Here is a 17,824-nt window from a genome sequence, read left to right as displayed (position 1 = left end):
CTTTGCCAAAAAAAAAAAAAAAACTAGATTTCTTTTTCTATTTTTTGTGTACAAATTTTTAAGTTTAATTACAGTATAGCACAAACTTATGAAAAAAAAAATCATAAAATTATCAGTCTTAAAACTAAGAATATTTTTTCCAGCATAAATTGCACAAATAGCTGAATATTTCTTGGTGCATGCATATAAGGCCATGAATGATAGACATCATCCATAAGGTTAAATTTTATAATTTGACTAAAAACGGTTAAAAAAAATAAAAATTAGAGAACACAAAAACAGAGGGGCAGAGACACAAGAAACCTCAAATGGATAACACAAATAAAAATCAGTTTCGCTATGTCTTCTGTCTGAAAGAAAAAACCAAAGGTGGAAGAAGATGCACTTGTTTCTTCATCCTTGCAAGTCCCTCTGTTGTTCAATTCCATTTAAGGATATCACTCTTTTCACATTCAATAAGAAGAAGCAGCCACATACCAACAACCCCACAAAGCAACCATTCTCAACGCCACAAAAGTTTGGTTCTTTTACCAATACTATAGTGCTTTCAAATTCTCATGTCTCCGTTGTTTCTAACAAAGCTTCAATTTTGGGCCCTGCCCACTTCACCTTTTGCTCCAAAAATGAAGGCTTTAATGGCTTCTCCAGTGATTTGTCTCCAGAGGCTGTTGATGATGATGGAACCCAAGAGCTTGAAAAGCTTGAGTTGCTGAACAAGCCTTCTCCTTTGCCTGTCACAGAAGAGTCTTCTACTTCTGATTCTGAAATGGAGAAGGAGCAGGAGCAAGAGGTGCCTTCCAAGGAGGATGCATTGGCACCGTTTTTGAAGTTTTTCAAAGGAAGTGATGGGGATGATGAAGATGATGCTTTCGAGGGATTGGAAATTTCTGAGGAAAAAGATGATTTTGGTGGTGAGAAAGAGGAAGGAGAAGAAGATAAGAAGTTGAATGTTGAGTACTATGACCCAAAACCTGGGGATTTTGTGGTTGGTGTTGTTGTTTCAGGGAATGAGAACAAGCTTGATGTGAATATTGGTGCAGATTTGCTTGGTACAATGTTGACAAAGGAAGTGCTTCCATTGTATAACAAAGAAATGGATAACTTGTTATGTGATATGGAAAAGGATGCTGAGGGTTTTATGGTAAATGGGAAGATTGGAATTGTGAAGAATGATGATGCAATGAGTGCAGTTGTTCCAGTTCCTGGAAGGCCTGTTGTGGAGACTGGAACCATTTTGTTTGCTGAGGTTTTAGGTAGAACACTTAGTGATAGGCCATTGCTTTCGACCCGAAGGCTCTTTCGCCGCATAGCTTGGCATCGAGTTAGGCAGGTTTTTCTCTTCTCTAATTCCTCTTTTCCAAGTTCCATGTGTAGATTATGTGAGTTGGGTTCAATTGTTCTCATTACTACTTTGCTTGAAGATTTGATTATTTATATGAATAGGAGGCAAATGATAAATCACATTTATAGTTAGTAAGGAAATAATTGACAAAATTGATGACTATGATTTAATGAATGGAATTTTCATTTTCCTTTAGCAAATTTAAACCTTGGAAAGTTTTGAATGATGTCTTATTCTGCTGCTGAGATGTAAATATTCCATTGTCAATGTTTTGAGCAGATAAAACAGCTCAATGAACCTATAGAGGTTAGAATCACAGAATGGAATACTGGCGGCCTGCTAACAAGGATCGAGGTTCGTGCCATTGACTGTAATAGCTATGTTCATGTATCTGTTTGATAGATGTTTACTCCTTGAATATGGCTGTGCAGGGTTTGCGAGCTTTCATTCCGAAGGCTGAGCTTATGAAAAGAGTAAATAACTTTACCGAATTGAAAGAAAATGTGAGTTATATCCCTGGAACTTTCTTTCTTCTTGGTCAGGAAAATAAATCATCTTTCTCATTTGAGATGGGTTTAGCAGATTACCTGAAAAGAATCTGCAATCCATAAATGTGTTTACTTTCTTACACCTGAAAAACTCCAGGTGGTTTGAAACTTTTTAAATACATTTGATGCTTCTGTCTTCAACCATTCTTATTCTTTCTCTAGTCCTACTTCTTACAGCTATTTGATTAATAATGATGTAGGTGGGACGCCATTTTTTTGTACAAATCACTCGAATAGACGAATCTAAGAACAATTTGTTACTTAGTGAGAAGGCAGCTTGGGTCAGTATTCTCATCTACATTTCTATTCTTCTTTCTTGATGCTATATTCCAATGCTGCATGGTGTGAGCTTTTCTATCTTGTATTTGTTTTTTGAAATTCCTGCTATGTAATGTGATGTTGCAGGAAAAGCTATATCTTCAAGAGGGAACACTTCTTGATGGGACTGTGAAAAAGATCTATCCCTTTGGAGCACAAGTTAGAATAGGAGAAAGTAACAGAAGGTCAGTTAAATCTTGAGTGCACTTTTTCCATTTTACAACTTTAAACTTTCATTACATTTTACAAAATTTGATAATAGCCATTACACTGTAATGGAGAAAAATAACAAAACAAAGCATATTTTATCTGAAGGATAGATTTGAAATTCGAAAACATCATGTTACAATTGTTAGCACACTTTAGCCCTGCTTTGAACCATGGATATGCATGACCTCACATTTTAAAATGTACTTCTTTGAGTAATCTTTCAGTGGGTTGCTGCATATTTCAAATATCAGTCAAGCTGAAGTTACTTCTGTGAGTGACGTACTTTCTGTCGACGAGAACGTTAGAGTTCTAGTGGTGAAGTCGATGTTTCCTGGAAAAATTTCTGTGAGGTAATAAATTGCTGACTGAAACATGAAAACTGCTCACAATGCAAAACAACAGATCAGCATATAAAGGAGAAAGTAAGGACATTCTTTTTTAAACTTTTTATATTCTTTGCAATGCAGCATTGCAGAACTTGAAAGTGAACCTGGCCTTTTTCTATCAGACAAAGAGGTACTTATTTATTTGCTACTCTATTAAACTTAATTTGTTGTCTAAGTTGGATTGATCTTGATTGGTGCTTTTATTAATTTATTTATTTGCTTATTGGCCATAAAATACAAAGAGAGTATATAAGGAGGCTGATATGATGGCGAAGAAATACAAGCAAAAGCTACCATCTGTTCCTATCAGTCAACAATTAGAGCCCCTTGCAGCCGTTCCCTTGCCTTTTGAGAACGAATCGCTTTATGCGAACTGGAAATGGTTCAAGTTTGAAAAATAATGGTTTCACACAAGACAGGCATGGAATGATTCACTAAGAGAAGCTCAACTGAGAGAACTTGACAGTGCATGGATCACTCAGTTACAAGAGGGGCATGCCATTTTGGATGGAAACCATCAAGAGCCTCCAGTGGAAATTGGATGAGGTCATTGTTTGTGACTTCTGATGAATTCTTTGCATGAAGAGAACAAGCCACAAAGAATGTGGTGCAATGGATCAAAGCGTAACTCGGTTCCATTCTTTTTTTACCCTTCAACTTTCTCTTCTCTTAATACCAAAAAAACATACATCTGTTCTTTTTACATCAAATTTTCTTAATTTTTTGCCCTGGTTTGTAGCCTAGCCATTTTGTACTCATGTAGGTAAACATACATCATAAAATCATGTGTCAAGCACAATTGTTGAGAGTTTGAAATCATTTTAATAAAAAAGATTTTAAAATCATCATATTATGTATCTTGTGTTGATACATTGTTAAATGATGATGATGATGTAAAAAGTTTACCCTGAGAAAGATCCGGATAAATTCAAATTATAATGGCATGTTCTACGTATCTTTGCGCATCTTGCCCTTTTTCAAGCGTTTGGACAGCTACGGTTACCAGTTAAGTTCCCTCTGATTGATTCATCGACGTTTCCCTGGTGACCTGACTATTTGCTCAGAGTGATTTAATGCTACGATGTAATAGGGAACGTTATTGAATTCATCATGTCCCAAATCCCTACAAAATACTCCCGAGCTCCACTCAGATCGGTTTCCAAGATAGACAGATTAAGCGACAAAAAAAATTCACCAATGCAGAAAGTAATATTTGAATTTTTTAAACAAATTAGAACGATTCCTATATTTGTCGAATTACTATTTTGTATTAATAATACTTGCTAGGAAAAATTCACCAATATAAGGAAACGACAATATTATTGTATTTGGTTAATAACAATAATAATAATAGTCCATTTTCCCATTCACATCAGTAGGATTGCAGAGGATAAAAAAGGTTAGAAGCAAATGCAGGCAAAACTATGTTGTAGCTTTGAAACTTTAAAATTTCTTGAAAACAAACAATTTGTATCCAAAACCTTTGTTTATAACTTTGTTTCTCGACTGCTCCCTACAGAGTGCCGGACCATGACCAAGATAACTCGTTACTCGAATAAATATATAGAATGAAAGAAACACTCAAAACTCCCAGACCCAGAGTGCTCAAGCCTTAGAATTCAAACCCAACTCTAACTTAAGCTTGATGACAAGAAGACTCAAAGGAGGACACAAACACCTCAATTAATTGCATGGCTCTGACACAATTCCATGACTAACGAGTATGACACTATCCCAAGATGTGATGGCAAACACAACCACCTAACCTTGTCATATTAACCATGTACCGTAAAATGTGAATGAATAATACTCAAGCTGATGAAGCAGGCTCTTCACCTTCCTTCTCTGCATCCGCCTTAGTTTCCTGTTGTGTTTTGGATTCTTTTTCCTCAGACTTCTCGTCTTTCTTCTTTGCATCTGTCTTCTCTTCAACACTCAATTTCTCAAGAAGACCAGCTGCTGCGGATCCTTCTTCTCCTTCTTCTTTCTTCTGGGACTCTGCAACTTCTTGGAATGTTTCCATGAAGCTTTTGCAATCTAATTTGAAGAGAAAACAAGAGTAAATATACACAGTAAAACTATGATGAGAATGACAACATTAAGCTTTTTGTCCAGCAGTGAATACATAAAGCTGAATTTTAACCTTCAACAATCAAAAAAACTTCCAACAACTTCCAACAAGTGTTTTAAAATTGTGTCCATGACAGCACCATGGCAAAATGGCATGACAGAATTTGGGCCTGCCGCCATCTGGGTAACACTGCAATACGATAATGACGGTGGACACAATGGTGGCAATGCCATGGTGGTCGATGACATGAACGGCGGGGCTGGGTGAACCATTTTTTACATTCGAGGGTTGTTTTGTCATTCAGAAAACTCTAGAAGTTAACATTAGTAAGGTCACATTCTCATACCCCAATTTCAGCCTCTTGCGCCATAACCAACCCAAAAATATCTTCCCTATGTCATTCTCCCTCCCTCTTTGCTGCTGGAAGAACCACTGACAGCATCACCGCCACATGGCACTGGCGGTTGGCCCTACAACTATTACTCCTCCTCCTCCTCTCTTCCTTCTCTGTTGTTCTCTCTGCTGCTCAAGTAAGAAACCTCTCTTCTATCCTTATTACAATGTACATAGGTCACTATGTCAACTTTAAAACATAATGAGACAATGTCTTTAATCTTTCTTTTTTATTTTTAGTATTTGACTATACCATCGTTGGCATTTAAACTCTGCCTTTTTATGGTGTTTATGACTTAAAGTTGTATGAAATTGCTGAATTAATTGTATGTTTTATGGGTAGAAAGTTGCTTATATTGATTAGATTTTATAATCTATTACATGTGCAGTTTTTCTTCATTTTTGTTGTACATATGCATGTATTTTCAGTCCATCCACCATTTTCCGAAACGCATACGCCATAATCCTATGGCAGATTTTTGGCGCTCTGCCATGAGTCGCTATCCACAATAAAAAAAAGCTATGCTTCCAACATTTATTGAATATAGTTATCAGATACTTTGTTCTCATTTGATAGAAGAAAATTTCATTAGCAAGAAAAGAATGGCATAATGGACAACAGAGGGGGATTAGATATCCTCATATACATACAAAAAGATATAGTCATCAAATGCACAGAAGCCTGCTAGATAACTTGTTATAATTAATCACATATGTAGATAACTTCACCACATCAAGACAACACACAACTAGCAAGGTAATAATAAATGATATAGTTAAGTGCATAAAGAAGCCGTCAAAATAACAGTAAGTTCCTCTCTAATAATTGTTGCAAACAAAACACAATGGAAGTACAGTTAAGTGAGAAATGTCTCCTAAGGCCCTAATTAACTATAATGCTTAAAAAGTTCTCAGGAAATGTGACAACAGACTCCGGTTCAAACTGCTCAATTCACTCCAAATTCATAAGAAAATTTTAATGCAAGTGATTTAGCAAACTTTAACCAACAAACATAGGAAAAGACACACAAATACGCTAGTATCTCAGAGTATCAAAGAACACTGGGTGCAAAACAGAATACGCTGTGCTTGGTTGGTTTAAAGTTCAAACTACAAATAAAATAAGCATAGACTCAACGAACCGATTAAATGTACCAAGGCACAAGATGAACATCACAGATCATTGATCAACATAAAACAGAAATCAGTACATTCATGAATAGCAGCCAAGTGGTGACAGACTTTGTCAAACACAATCACAATTTAATCTAATCAACTAAAAAAAGGCATTAAAAAAATAGTCAAAAACATCCAAGCAGGATTATCCAAAAAGAAAAAAGGACATGCTCACTTTCAACTGAAGGGAATCGGATGCAGAAGAGCTCATCCTTGAGTTCGCCGTCAGCAAAGTCCCTTGCATGCCAGACGCAAGATTTATCGTTCCCAGCATGCTCTTGCACGGACATAGTAGCTAAAACTGCGACAATCAAACGGCAAAGATGATGACAAAAAAAAGGGGGAAAAAAACTCAACCTAAAAAAAGAGAAATGAAAAAACAAGATCAAATAAAATAAAAGCAATGAAAGAAGATGCAAATGAAAGGAATCACATACTGAGATGATTGGCGCAGATCTTGAGGGTTTTGGATTGCCTCATGAGAAGCCTAACCTTGCCAGTAGCCTTGTGCTTCAGGAACTTGACGGTACCTGCGCCTCGCTCCTTCCACTGATTCCCATCCTTGTCGAATCGGTAAAGCTTCGATTTCCTACAATCAATTGGAATAAAAGCACAGATTTATTGTAACATTCCAAAAAAAAAAAAAAACGATGATCGAAGAAGAGAAGACTGAAAAAAGCGTGAGTTAGGGATTACAGATCGAGGATGACATCTTCGTCCTCTTCGCCGGTAGTGACAGCAACCTCCTCGAGTTTGACGATGGGAGCAACCTGAGCTCCGGTGTCTTCGTCATCGGCGGGAGCGGGTGCTTCATCCTCTTCCCGGTGTTCGGGATCGGCGCTCGACATGTTTTCGAGAGAAAGAGAGAGTGGTGGAGTTTAGGGTTTGCGCAGTGCAACTGTGTGAGGGGAGTGAGTGAGGTGTTGGGGCAGTTAGGCTAATGGCACAGTAATCGAGCTGTGTTGTGTTGTCAGTACTCACTACTCAGTAGTGTCTAGTGTGTATTATTGATTGGGCTTCTCTTTCTCTTTCTATCTCACACCGAAAAAGTGCCAATTCATCATGTGGTCGTGGGCTCCATGCGTCTTAAAATACTGAAATTTGTGGGATCAATTTCTTTATCCCTTTAAAATAAGTGGATCATAACATAAATTTTATTTTTCGTCAACATATAACATAAACTTTTTGTTATGTATTTTCAGGAAATACTTTAATTAAAAATATTTTAAAATTTAATAAAGTTATTAATTTTTTATTTTAAATATATTAAATTAAAAAAATATTATTATACTCTTAAAATTTATTTTTAAAAAACAAAATTGATAAATTTTTTATTTTAAAAATAAATAAAAATAGTCATTTTTGTTTATATAATAAATCTGTACATAAAAATTTTCCATTTATTATTATTACTTTGATAAGCAACGGAATAAACACTTAGAAAGAAAAAACTAAACAGAAATTATTATTGTTATTGTATGCAGGAAAATCAAATTTATTTTTATCTATTTAATTATTTTTTGCCCAACCGTCAGATATTCAGATTGAGAAGCCAGCCATGAGCCATCTGTGTACTCATATAATGTTTTTTTTTGGGGCACAAACTTTTAATCCTTATTTCTTGGATCAGTGAGTCAAATTATATTAGCTAGCGTGGTAGCAAGCTTAATAAACTGAAAGTGCTCTCTTATAAACCAAATTGAGCTAAGTGTGTCAAATTGGGCAGTAGATAGTAGAGGGATGCACAGCTAACAAATGGTATTAAAATTTTAATTTGTAGCCTCAAAAATTTTATCTCTCGAAATTGAAATTTTAGTTAACAATACTGTGTTTCTGTCTCAATTACCAAACGTTACCACATAGATTGATTTGATTTCCCGGGCCCGTGTGTAATTGATGTTATACATCATTTGGCAAACACTGATAACTAGTAACAATTATTGGGAATATACAATAATGTATGTGAAATTGCAACATTGTATTAATTATGAATTAGGTAATTAGAATTGGATGAATGTAACAACTGATACCTAGATAGTGAAATTAACAGATAAAATGGAACCGCTAGAGCAAATAAAGAATAAAGTAAAATGATCTCACTCAATTTACAGATATAGAAAAAAGGAAATACAAGAAAGAAAGGTTTAGGCTGTGATAGTAAGAGCTAGCCTCACTCTCCTAGTCAATCCTTCATCTTTTTCATAAGTCAGCTCTTTTCTGTCTCTATTTTGTTAATACTTATACTCTTTTCACTCTAATCATAAAAATCCGTCAGAATTATTTCTATTGACAATCTTTTACGTTTTTTTCACTAACACTATCATGATTCTCTTCTCTATTCTTTCCTATTTTACCTTCCATTCTCTTTTTTCTAGTGTAATGTAACGGCAGAGAAAAAATTTACTTCCCTTTATGATTAGAAATTTTTATTCCTAATACTTCATTCTTGTTTGGGTATGTAACAATACCCCCCTCTTAAAGATGCACTTTGTCCTCAAGGTAGAATGAGAGAAAAGCCTCCTGAATATCTGCTGCTGCCTCCCAAGAGTCATCGAATTCTGACAAGTCTTTCCATTTAATTAGTACCTCCAATTGAGCAGCAGTATTCTCTCGCACTGCCAGCAACTGTTCAGGCTCGGTCTGTAGCTCGTAATCTTCTTGCGAAGCCATGGGCAATGGCTAAGATTGAGTAGTGGAGTTCACACTTTTCTTGAGCAACGAAACATGAAAAATAGGATGGACCTTCGACCCTTCTGGAAACTTGAGTTTATAAGCAACATGTCCCACCCTTGCCAAAACTTCAAACGGGCTATAATACCGTGGACTCAATTTTTGATTGTGCTGCTTAGCCAAGGATCTCAACCTATAAGGTTGAATCTTCAAATAAACTGAATCTCCCACTTAAAAATCTAACTCCCTTCTCTTTCTATCCGCATACTGCTTTATGCGCTCTTGAGCACGAGTCAAGTGATGCTTCAATTCATCAATCACTTAGTTCCTTTCTTCTAACAACACCTTCACGACCTCCACACTGGTCTCACCTTCCCCCTGCAACAGAACCGGGGGTTCCCTCCCATACAAAGCCTTGAAGGGAGTCATCTTGATTGAGCCATGGTAATTGGTGTTGTACCAATACTTTGCCCAATGCAACCAGTTTGGCCACTGCCTTGGTTTGGTGCCAGTAAAACAGCGAAGATACGTTTCAACACACTTATTTATGGCTTTGCTTTGCCCATCTGTCTCCGGGTGGTATACCAAACTCATCTTGAGGGTGGTGCCCGCAGCCTTGAATAACTCAGACCAAAAGGCGCTCATAAACAAATGGTCCCTATCAGATACAATTGAATTAGGAAAGCCATGAAGTGATACAACTCCGCAGACAAAAACCTCAGCCACCTCCTTTGCAGTAAAGGGGTGAAGTAAAGCAAAAAAAAAAAAAAAATGCCCGTACTTCGACATCCTATCCACCACCACCATGATAGTAGCCTTACCTGCTACTTTTGGGAGCCCGCCAATGAAATCCATGGCCACATCGGACCAAACATTCCCAGGTATAGGCAGTGGCTGCAACAACCCCGCTGGAGACAATGTCGAATGTTTATTCTTTTGACAAACTTCATATTGCCACACGTAGTCCATAATAGCTTTTTTCATTCCCTCCCAAAATAACACTCCCAAAATTCTCTTATATGTGTGGAAGAATCCAAATGGCCCCCAAGTCGCGAGTCATGAAACTCCTGTAAAATCCTAGGTATCCACTGGAATTACCATCCTCCCCATATGTAGCAGCTTCCTTTGCTTTAACTTATACCTTAATGGCACTTCTTCCCCTCTGAGCAGCCTCTGTATTATGGTTTGAAGTCTCTCATCTGCTTGAACCTCCTCCTCTAGTTTATCCTACTCGGCTGACTGCACAATTGACAATAAAGAGAGTTGAAACTTCCGAGAAAGGGCATCGGCCATTGTATTTTCGCTGCCCTCCTTGTACTTTATGTCAAAATTATATCTAAGAAGCTTGGTCATCCATCGTTGCTATTCCTCCCCACATATTCTCTGATCCAACAGAAATTTGAGGCTTTTCTAGTCAGTATACACAGTAAAATATTGTCCCAAAAGATAGTGCCTCCAACGTTTGACTGCTAACAGTATTGCCATGAGTTCCCTCTCATACACTGCACGCTCTGATAGCTTCTGGCTCATGTACGCAATTGGTTTTCCCTCTTGCAGTAGGACTGTTCCCACTCCTCTACCAAAGGCATCAGTCTCCAAAGCAAAAGGCTTAGAGAAAGATGGAACAACCAAGACCGAAACTGGTACCATGGCTTTCTTAAGTGCTTCAAAAGCCTCTTATGCCTCTGTTCCCCACCCAAAATTGTCCTTCTTCAGAAGTTGTGTAAGAGGTCATGCTATCTTGCTGTAATTTTTCACAAATCGCTGGTAATAGCCCGTAAGACCCAAAAACCCCCGCAACCCTTTAAGGTCCCTAAGGACTCGCTGATATGATGTGACCTAAATACTCAACCTTTTCTTGTGTGAAGCTACACTTCTTCCTATTCAAGCACAATTTATTCTTTTGCAGTACCTCAAAAACCATGGATAAATGGACCAAATGCTCCTCCCATCCAGCACTATACACCAATATGTCACCAAAGAAAACTAAAATGAATTTCCTCAAAAATGGCCAAAGTATCTGATTCATGAGTGCCTGAAATGTCGAAGGTGCGTTAGTAAGTCCGAACGACACCATTAGAAATTTGTAATGGCCTTCATGTAACGGCCCAACATCCAGCATGTCATGATCATACTAAAAGTTGAACGTTACCAACTTGTTTCCCCAACTTAAGTAATATTTAATAAATATAAGCCTGTATGTTGTTAACACCTCGCGAGTTTCGAGTAATTAATTTTTTTTTAAAACAATAGTAGTTTAGAGTCGCATACATAGAGTATAACAATGAAACATGAGTACACACATTCAAGGAATTGTAGAAGGCAATACATGGAATATCACACCACAATATACATCATAATGCAGAAGCAGCTCAATTATACTAGTAAGGAATTATAACACAGCATCCTTCAGTTAGTGACTCATATAATATATACACATATATACATAAGACGTCCCGGGGCCTGGCCTGTCCAAAAGCCCCTAAGCTGGCACCCAGGCTAGGCTAACTCTATGACATGCCTATTCCCTCTGAGCATGCTAGTACAAGTGAGGGAAACACTCTAAGGTACCGTGGTTAGAATGGACGCCTCAAAAATCTCCTCGTCTCTGATCCAAAAGCCCCTCACAGAAAACCGTTGGGTAGGTGATGATGCCTGCTCGCTGGTGCCCTATCTGGCTCATTGCTACCAGAAAAGATATCCTCGATCTCAGGGTCACGTACTATATAATTACGTACACAAGGTGCCGCACATCGGATGTAATACTCGTAGCTGCGCACTGGGTTGTCGTGGATGTACGGATGATTAATCTCGTAGGGCAGGACTCCCGTGTCCATCTGAAGAGGTGTAAGGGGTAAGAACTGGGGAGTTCTTAGTAAGGTCGGGGTTCATAGTTAAGTCCATTTATAATGTCCGCTTGCAAGTTTCTAAATCCTTTGAAAATTGATGGTTTAACAATCAAATATTCAAAACCTTTTCAAAAGAAATCAGTTAATTAACCATAAATCCAAACTTCTTTTCCAGATATAAGAATCTGAAAAGTTTCCTAATGGTATGAATGACCAACTTGTCCCAAGCATAGGTTCAATTAAGTCTATGCTGTAAGAGTTTGATTTTTCATACTTTACTAGACTATAAACATAAAAGAAGTTACCTACGCGGTATAAATGATCATCTTGTTCCAAGTATAGGTTCATTAAGTCTATGCTGAATCAGTCAGATACTTTATACAAAGCTAGACCTCAAACAAACCAACCATAGCCTTAGGCCCAAACAACTCAATCAACATCCAATCACCACAATCCAAACAATCAGTTACAAACACAAGTAATGAGGTTCAAACACAATCAAGAGCAGTTACGTCAAGTATAGCAGTTAGCAATTAAACAGAGTTGTTCACATAGGCAAACCAATTAAAATATGCACAAACAAGTATGATGCATGTCTGATCCTACTGCAGGTAATGAGCTCATTTGTCGGTTTCGACCCGCACCCGACGCAATCCGACCCTCCAGGTCAGATAAGGCCTTCCCAGAACTTAATCCCAGATTAAGTACCGCATACCCTCTACCAAGTACTCTCGACTTGCAGGGCTGGTATTTGCTCAAATCTCAATATACCGCAGGTATGCGAATCAGGCCTCTACCAAGCATTCAGCTTGCAGGGCTGGTACATCTCTACTGCAGCCTATCTGGGAAGCAACATCACAATACGGGCGTCCCCGCATAATATTCACAAGCATCGCCCGAAGGCTCATAAGTCACATATAACCATACTTTTCATCACTTAGTAATCATCTTCATCATCTTTCCACAATCATAAATCAAGCATCACAACATCACAGTGAGCTCATTTACAATTCTCTGCTTACTCTGTAAGGTCAAGCACACTGCTATATAGCTTTTAATTCCTTTTCTTTCCAACATGTATGAAAGTTTCTATAACCTCTTTCATTACCATACATACCTCAATACTTTCTCTTGAACTCTTCCTTAGGTGTTTAATAAAGAGAATTAAGGAATTCTGGACTCAAAACTGCCTTCTTGAGGCTTTTAGGAAAAACTGTCTTTTTATCAATATTTTATTATTATTAATAAAATAATATTAACAATAAAATAATATTTTAATATTTTAATATTAAAATAATAATATTTTATTCAACTTTCAAAAATTACATTTTGACTCCTGAACTTTTTGGAAATTGCATTTTGACCCCTTAACTTTTAATATTTGTACTTTGGCCCCTTAACTTTTCTTTAATTAACTTTCAACCCCAAACTTTTTAATAATTATAATTTGACCCCAAAATCATCAAAACCAACGTTTTTCTTGTCCTTCAAAGACCAAAAATATTTTTCCAAAAGTTCATCAGATTTCAGCTTGATTTTCAACTAGTTTTTCAATCTTTTCGGTAACCGATTTTTACCTGATTTTGACCAAACCAAAGAGCAACGTTTCAGCCATCAAATACACATCAAAAACACATCAAATATCATGAATTTCATGGCTGGAAAGCCACGTTTTCCAGCAGCAACAACAACAACTTCAGAACCATCAAAAACTTGATTTTCAAGCATTAAACAACAAGATCTCATGATCAAACCATCACACAAACACTCAAAATCAAGCTTCAAGCAACAAGAGCTGATTTAACACTTCAAGAACCAAACCAATCATTGATTAATTTACCAAACCTTACCTCCTTTGCAGCTGCCAAGAATTGAACCAAGAACAAGCTTCCAAAAGCACTTTTACGCCTATTTTAACATCAAAAACAACTTTAGAACCATATGAACCATGAAGGCTGAAGCTTTATGATGGTGAAAAGTAAGTTTTCCTCACCTCAAGGCAGCTAGAAATCACATTTTCTTAGAGCCTGTGGTGATTGAACAAGAGATCTTAAGAGAAAACATGAAGAAAACATCATCAGCTTGAGTTCCCACCATGGATGAAACTTCAAGGAGGAGGAGCAGCCATCATGCCTTGATTTACTCCATGAAAATTGATATAGAAATGAAGAGGAGGAAGAGGTGATCATTTTGGTCGGATTAGATTTTTGATAGGGGTTTTAGTTTGAAAAAGAACGGAGAAAGAAGCTTAGGTGTTCATGGAAGTTTTCATGGAAATTCTTCCATTTCTCTCTCAAGAATTTCAAATTCTAACTTGTTTAGAAAGTAAAAATGATATTAATGATGATACATGGGAGAACGTGGGGTTTGGATAAGCATTATCCTAAATTTTGGTGTAAAAATATCTCAAGAAAGGATAATTACGGAAGCTAGATGTATTAGAACACAAGTATTTCTTACTTTCTCCTTAAGAAAGCTTTGCTTGGAGAGCAAGAAAGGAAACATGTGGTGGCTAACTCTGGGAGAGCCACGTGTCACTGGGTGCTGACTCATCAGAGTTTAATAATAAAATATCATTCTGAAGATAATTACGAAAATTAGATACATCAGATTATACTACTTAAGGATAAGCATGAGCTTTACTAGTATAAATAATACTAGTAACATGATAATCATGAGAATAAAAGATATATGATGAAGCATTAGCATTGCTAAGTTCATCTAAGAATGCTGGTATTATCCATTACCGGTAGATTTCTAGCTCAGTTATTATATTACCAAACATAGATCAACATTAATCACATTAGAAAAAATAATAATATAATATTCCAAATAAAATAATAATATATAAATATTATATTAATATAATTTTTCTCTCAAAATTCGAGACCGGCTCGTCACATAGAGAAAAACTATGGAAATCAGAATTTTGAAATTCGGACCCGAAGTGGTTCAAAAACGCAACTTTTTGCGACGTGCCTGCTTAGATTAGGAGAGGTGTCTGGTGCAGTCAAGTTGCTGACTCAGCAGCTTGATGACATAGCACCTGTGTAGTGGAGGTGCTTATATACACTAAAATTCCTAAAAATTCCATAAAAATTCCGGTTGATCCTGAAAAAGCGCTGTTTCTTCGAGGCTAAAGGCTAGGCCGTTACACTTCATGTGTGCGGAAAGCTGTCTTGTGAATGTCTTCCTCTTTCATTCTAATTTGGTGGTAACCAGACTTCAGGTCAAGCTTGGAAAACACCCTGGCCTCTCCTAACTCATCCAGCAGCTCGTCTATTATAGGGATAGGAAATTTATCCGCTATACTGACTCTATTGAGTGCCCGATAATATACGCAAAATCGCCACCCACCATCTTTCTTTTTCATTAGTATGACTGAGCTGGAAAAAGGACTAGTGCTTGGCTGAATTACTCCCGGTAGCAGCATCTCTTCAACTATTTTTTCTATCTCCGTTTTTGATAATGTGGGTAGCGATATGGCCGAATCCACAGAATCTGAGCTCCTTCCTGTAAAACTATGGCGTGATCCTTCACACACTTAGGGGAAAGTTCTTCAGGGGCTTGGAATAAATTCTCAAACTGCTGTAACAGCTTTTGAAGGGGCTAATTCTCCACCTCCAGCAGCTCTGGCTCACCGCACATCATAACCAGAGTGATCGATTCCTTTTCTTCCTTTAAAGATTGGAGGGTGGCTTTTCAAGAGGCACGTTTCCGGGACAGAGCGGGATCGCCTCTTATGCACAGTTCTCGCCCCTTCTCCACCCAACAAAGGATCATCTCATTGTAGTTGGCCCAAAATCTCCCCAAACTCACCATCCATCCAGCACCTAGCACCACCTCAGTGCTCCCCAACTCTATTACAAAGTAAGATTGCTTAATGGTGACTCCTTGTACTTCCAGCTCTACCTCTGCCACACCACTCGTCCCACACTCATAAGCATCATTTTCCACTTCAACCTTGAATTTTCGAAGTTCACAGGTTGGAAGGCCAAGTCTCTTCACCACCTTAATTTGGTCACTATGAAATTGGTGGAAGCCCCATGGTCGATGAGAACAATCACTCTTTGGCTAATCATTCTCCCTTGAACCTTGAAAGTCTTATGGGTAGTCAAATCCCAAAACTCTAAGAAGAGAGCTGCAACTCCAATGCCTCTGGTTCAGTTTCTTTTTCTTCAAGGCCCATGTTTGCTGCCTCTTTAGCCACTTCTTCCTCCCCTACTTGGCCCAAAAGAATAATTTCACAATGCTTCATTTGGCATACATGTTCTGGTCCCCACTTCTTTTTTCTGTCTCTCAGTCCATTCTCTTTAGGACAGCCTTCTCACTCCCTGCTGCCTAGGCCCATTACTACTTATTCCCCTTAAATTCATCGAAGTGGAAATAGAATTTGGTCCAACATTAGACTTAAAGCTTTGTGTATTGGCCACAACCCCATTTCGGATCCCATTACCCACTTGGACACTTGGGCCTTGCCGAATCCAGTTGGAGCTCCGACCCGGAATGAACCCACCGCCCCTAGTAACTGAATCCACTCTTCTTCCTCCCAGAACTATCCCCGCATCCCGCCACGCATTGTTTTGGTGTTCTATCACAGTCGCGTGATCCATCAACTCTTGGAGGTTCAAAAAATCCGAGATCACCACCTCCGCAGACACCTCCGGTTTCAATCCATTCAAGATGCACATAAGGGCTTCGTGCCCCAGGCCACACTATGTTCTCGCCGCCGACTCGAACTCCCGACGATATTGGGCCACCGTTCCCACTCTATTTCACCGTCAAAAGCATACCCATCGGATTCGCGATGGTACTAGGTTGGAACCTCTTCAGCAAGTCTTCCTTAAATCTCCTCTATGTGAAGAATGGAGTCTGTTCCTCCCACCATTCTATCCACGTCAAGGCCTCCCCACTGAACGCCAGCGTCACGTAATCGAGTTTCTCCCCAGACTGAATTTGTGCCATGCGAAAATACCTCTCAATCTTCACCAGCCACCCACACACATCCTCCCCCTCGAAGGATAGGAGTTCCACCCTCCGCTTCACCTCCACGCGCGAGGTTACCAGATTCTCGCTCCTCCTCTCCGCCGAGTTTTCCTTCGTTTCTCTGTCATTCTGATTTCCATGCGATTGCTCATCCGCCTTATTCCCTTCTTGCCTTCCTCGCGGCCCCAACTCCTCCAGTCTCTTCAGGATCATCTCCATATTTCTAGTTTGTTCCTCCTGCATCACATCTATCCGGTGTTCCAATCTGTCCATCCTTGCTTCGATTGCAGCGGCTCGCATGGACGCCATACACAACGCACTCTCAGAACCTTGCTCTGATACCAGTTGTAACAACTGGTACCTTAGGTAGTAAAATTAACAGACAAAATGGAACAACTAGAGCAAATAAAGAGTAAAGCAAGCTGATCTCACTCAATTTATTGATATAGAAGAAAGGAAATACGAGAAAGAAATGATAATGGCTGTGATGGTAAGAGCCAACCTCACTCTCCTGGTCTATCATTCATTCTTTCCATAAGTCTGCCCCTTCCTCTCCCTATTTTGCTAATACTTATACTTTCCTCAATCCAATCATAAAAATTCGTTAGAATCATCCCTACCGACGATCTTTTATGTTTTTCCCACCAACACTGTCATGATTCTCTTTTCTATTCTTTCTTATTTTACTCTCCAGCCTCCACTCTCTTCCTTCTAGTGTAATGTAAGGGCAAAAGAAAAATTTGCTTCCCTTTATGATTAGAAGCTTCTATTCTTAATACTTCATTTTTGCTTGTGTATGTAACAGTGAACAAGTAACAGATTGATTCTGTTGTGTGCTGAATGACCAGGCCTGCCTAAGCCATCACCATGTTGGT

General features: G+C 38.3%; 2 protein-coding genes across 2 annotated transcripts; one reads left to right on the top strand and one right to left on the bottom strand.

Moving 5' to 3' along the window:
• The first annotated feature begins 280 nt into the window (after positions 1-280).
• PDE338 (Nucleic acid-binding proteins superfamily) lies at positions 281-3,764 on the top strand. Its single transcript, XM_016321576.3, has 8 exons — positions 281-1,330; positions 1,622-1,696; positions 1,774-1,845; positions 2,091-2,171; positions 2,296-2,393; positions 2,643-2,768; positions 2,886-2,934; positions 3,047-3,764. The coding sequence occupies exons 1-8, from the start codon at positions 380-382 to the stop codon at positions 3,203-3,205; spliced, it is 1,611 nt and encodes a 536-aa protein (XP_016177062.1). The 5' UTR covers positions 281-379; the 3' UTR covers positions 3,206-3,764.
• Positions 3,765-4,271: 507 nt separating this feature from the next.
• Positions 4,272-7,508, bottom strand: LOC107616307 (ran-binding protein 1 homolog b). The gene is made up of 4 exons (XM_088498045.1): positions 7,141-7,508; positions 6,882-7,033; positions 6,620-6,745; positions 4,272-4,841 (listed from the first exon to the last, which is right to left on the bottom strand). Exons 1-4 carry the CDS (start codon positions 7,290-7,292, stop codon positions 4,615-4,617), a joined length of 657 nt encoding a protein of 218 aa, XP_088354171.1. The 5' UTR covers positions 7,293-7,508; the 3' UTR covers positions 4,272-4,614.
• Between the last annotated feature and the right edge of the window lie 10,316 nt (positions 7,509-17,824).

The sequence above is a fragment of the Arachis ipaensis genome, chromosome B9, assembly GCF_059453495.1.
Source record: "Arachis ipaensis isolate K30076 ecotype BB chromosome B9, ASM5945349v1, whole genome shotgun sequence".
NCBI lineage: Eukaryota > Viridiplantae > Streptophyta > Magnoliopsida > Fabales > Fabaceae > Arachis > Arachis ipaensis.
This window is presented reverse-complemented; position numbering and strand designations above follow the sequence as displayed.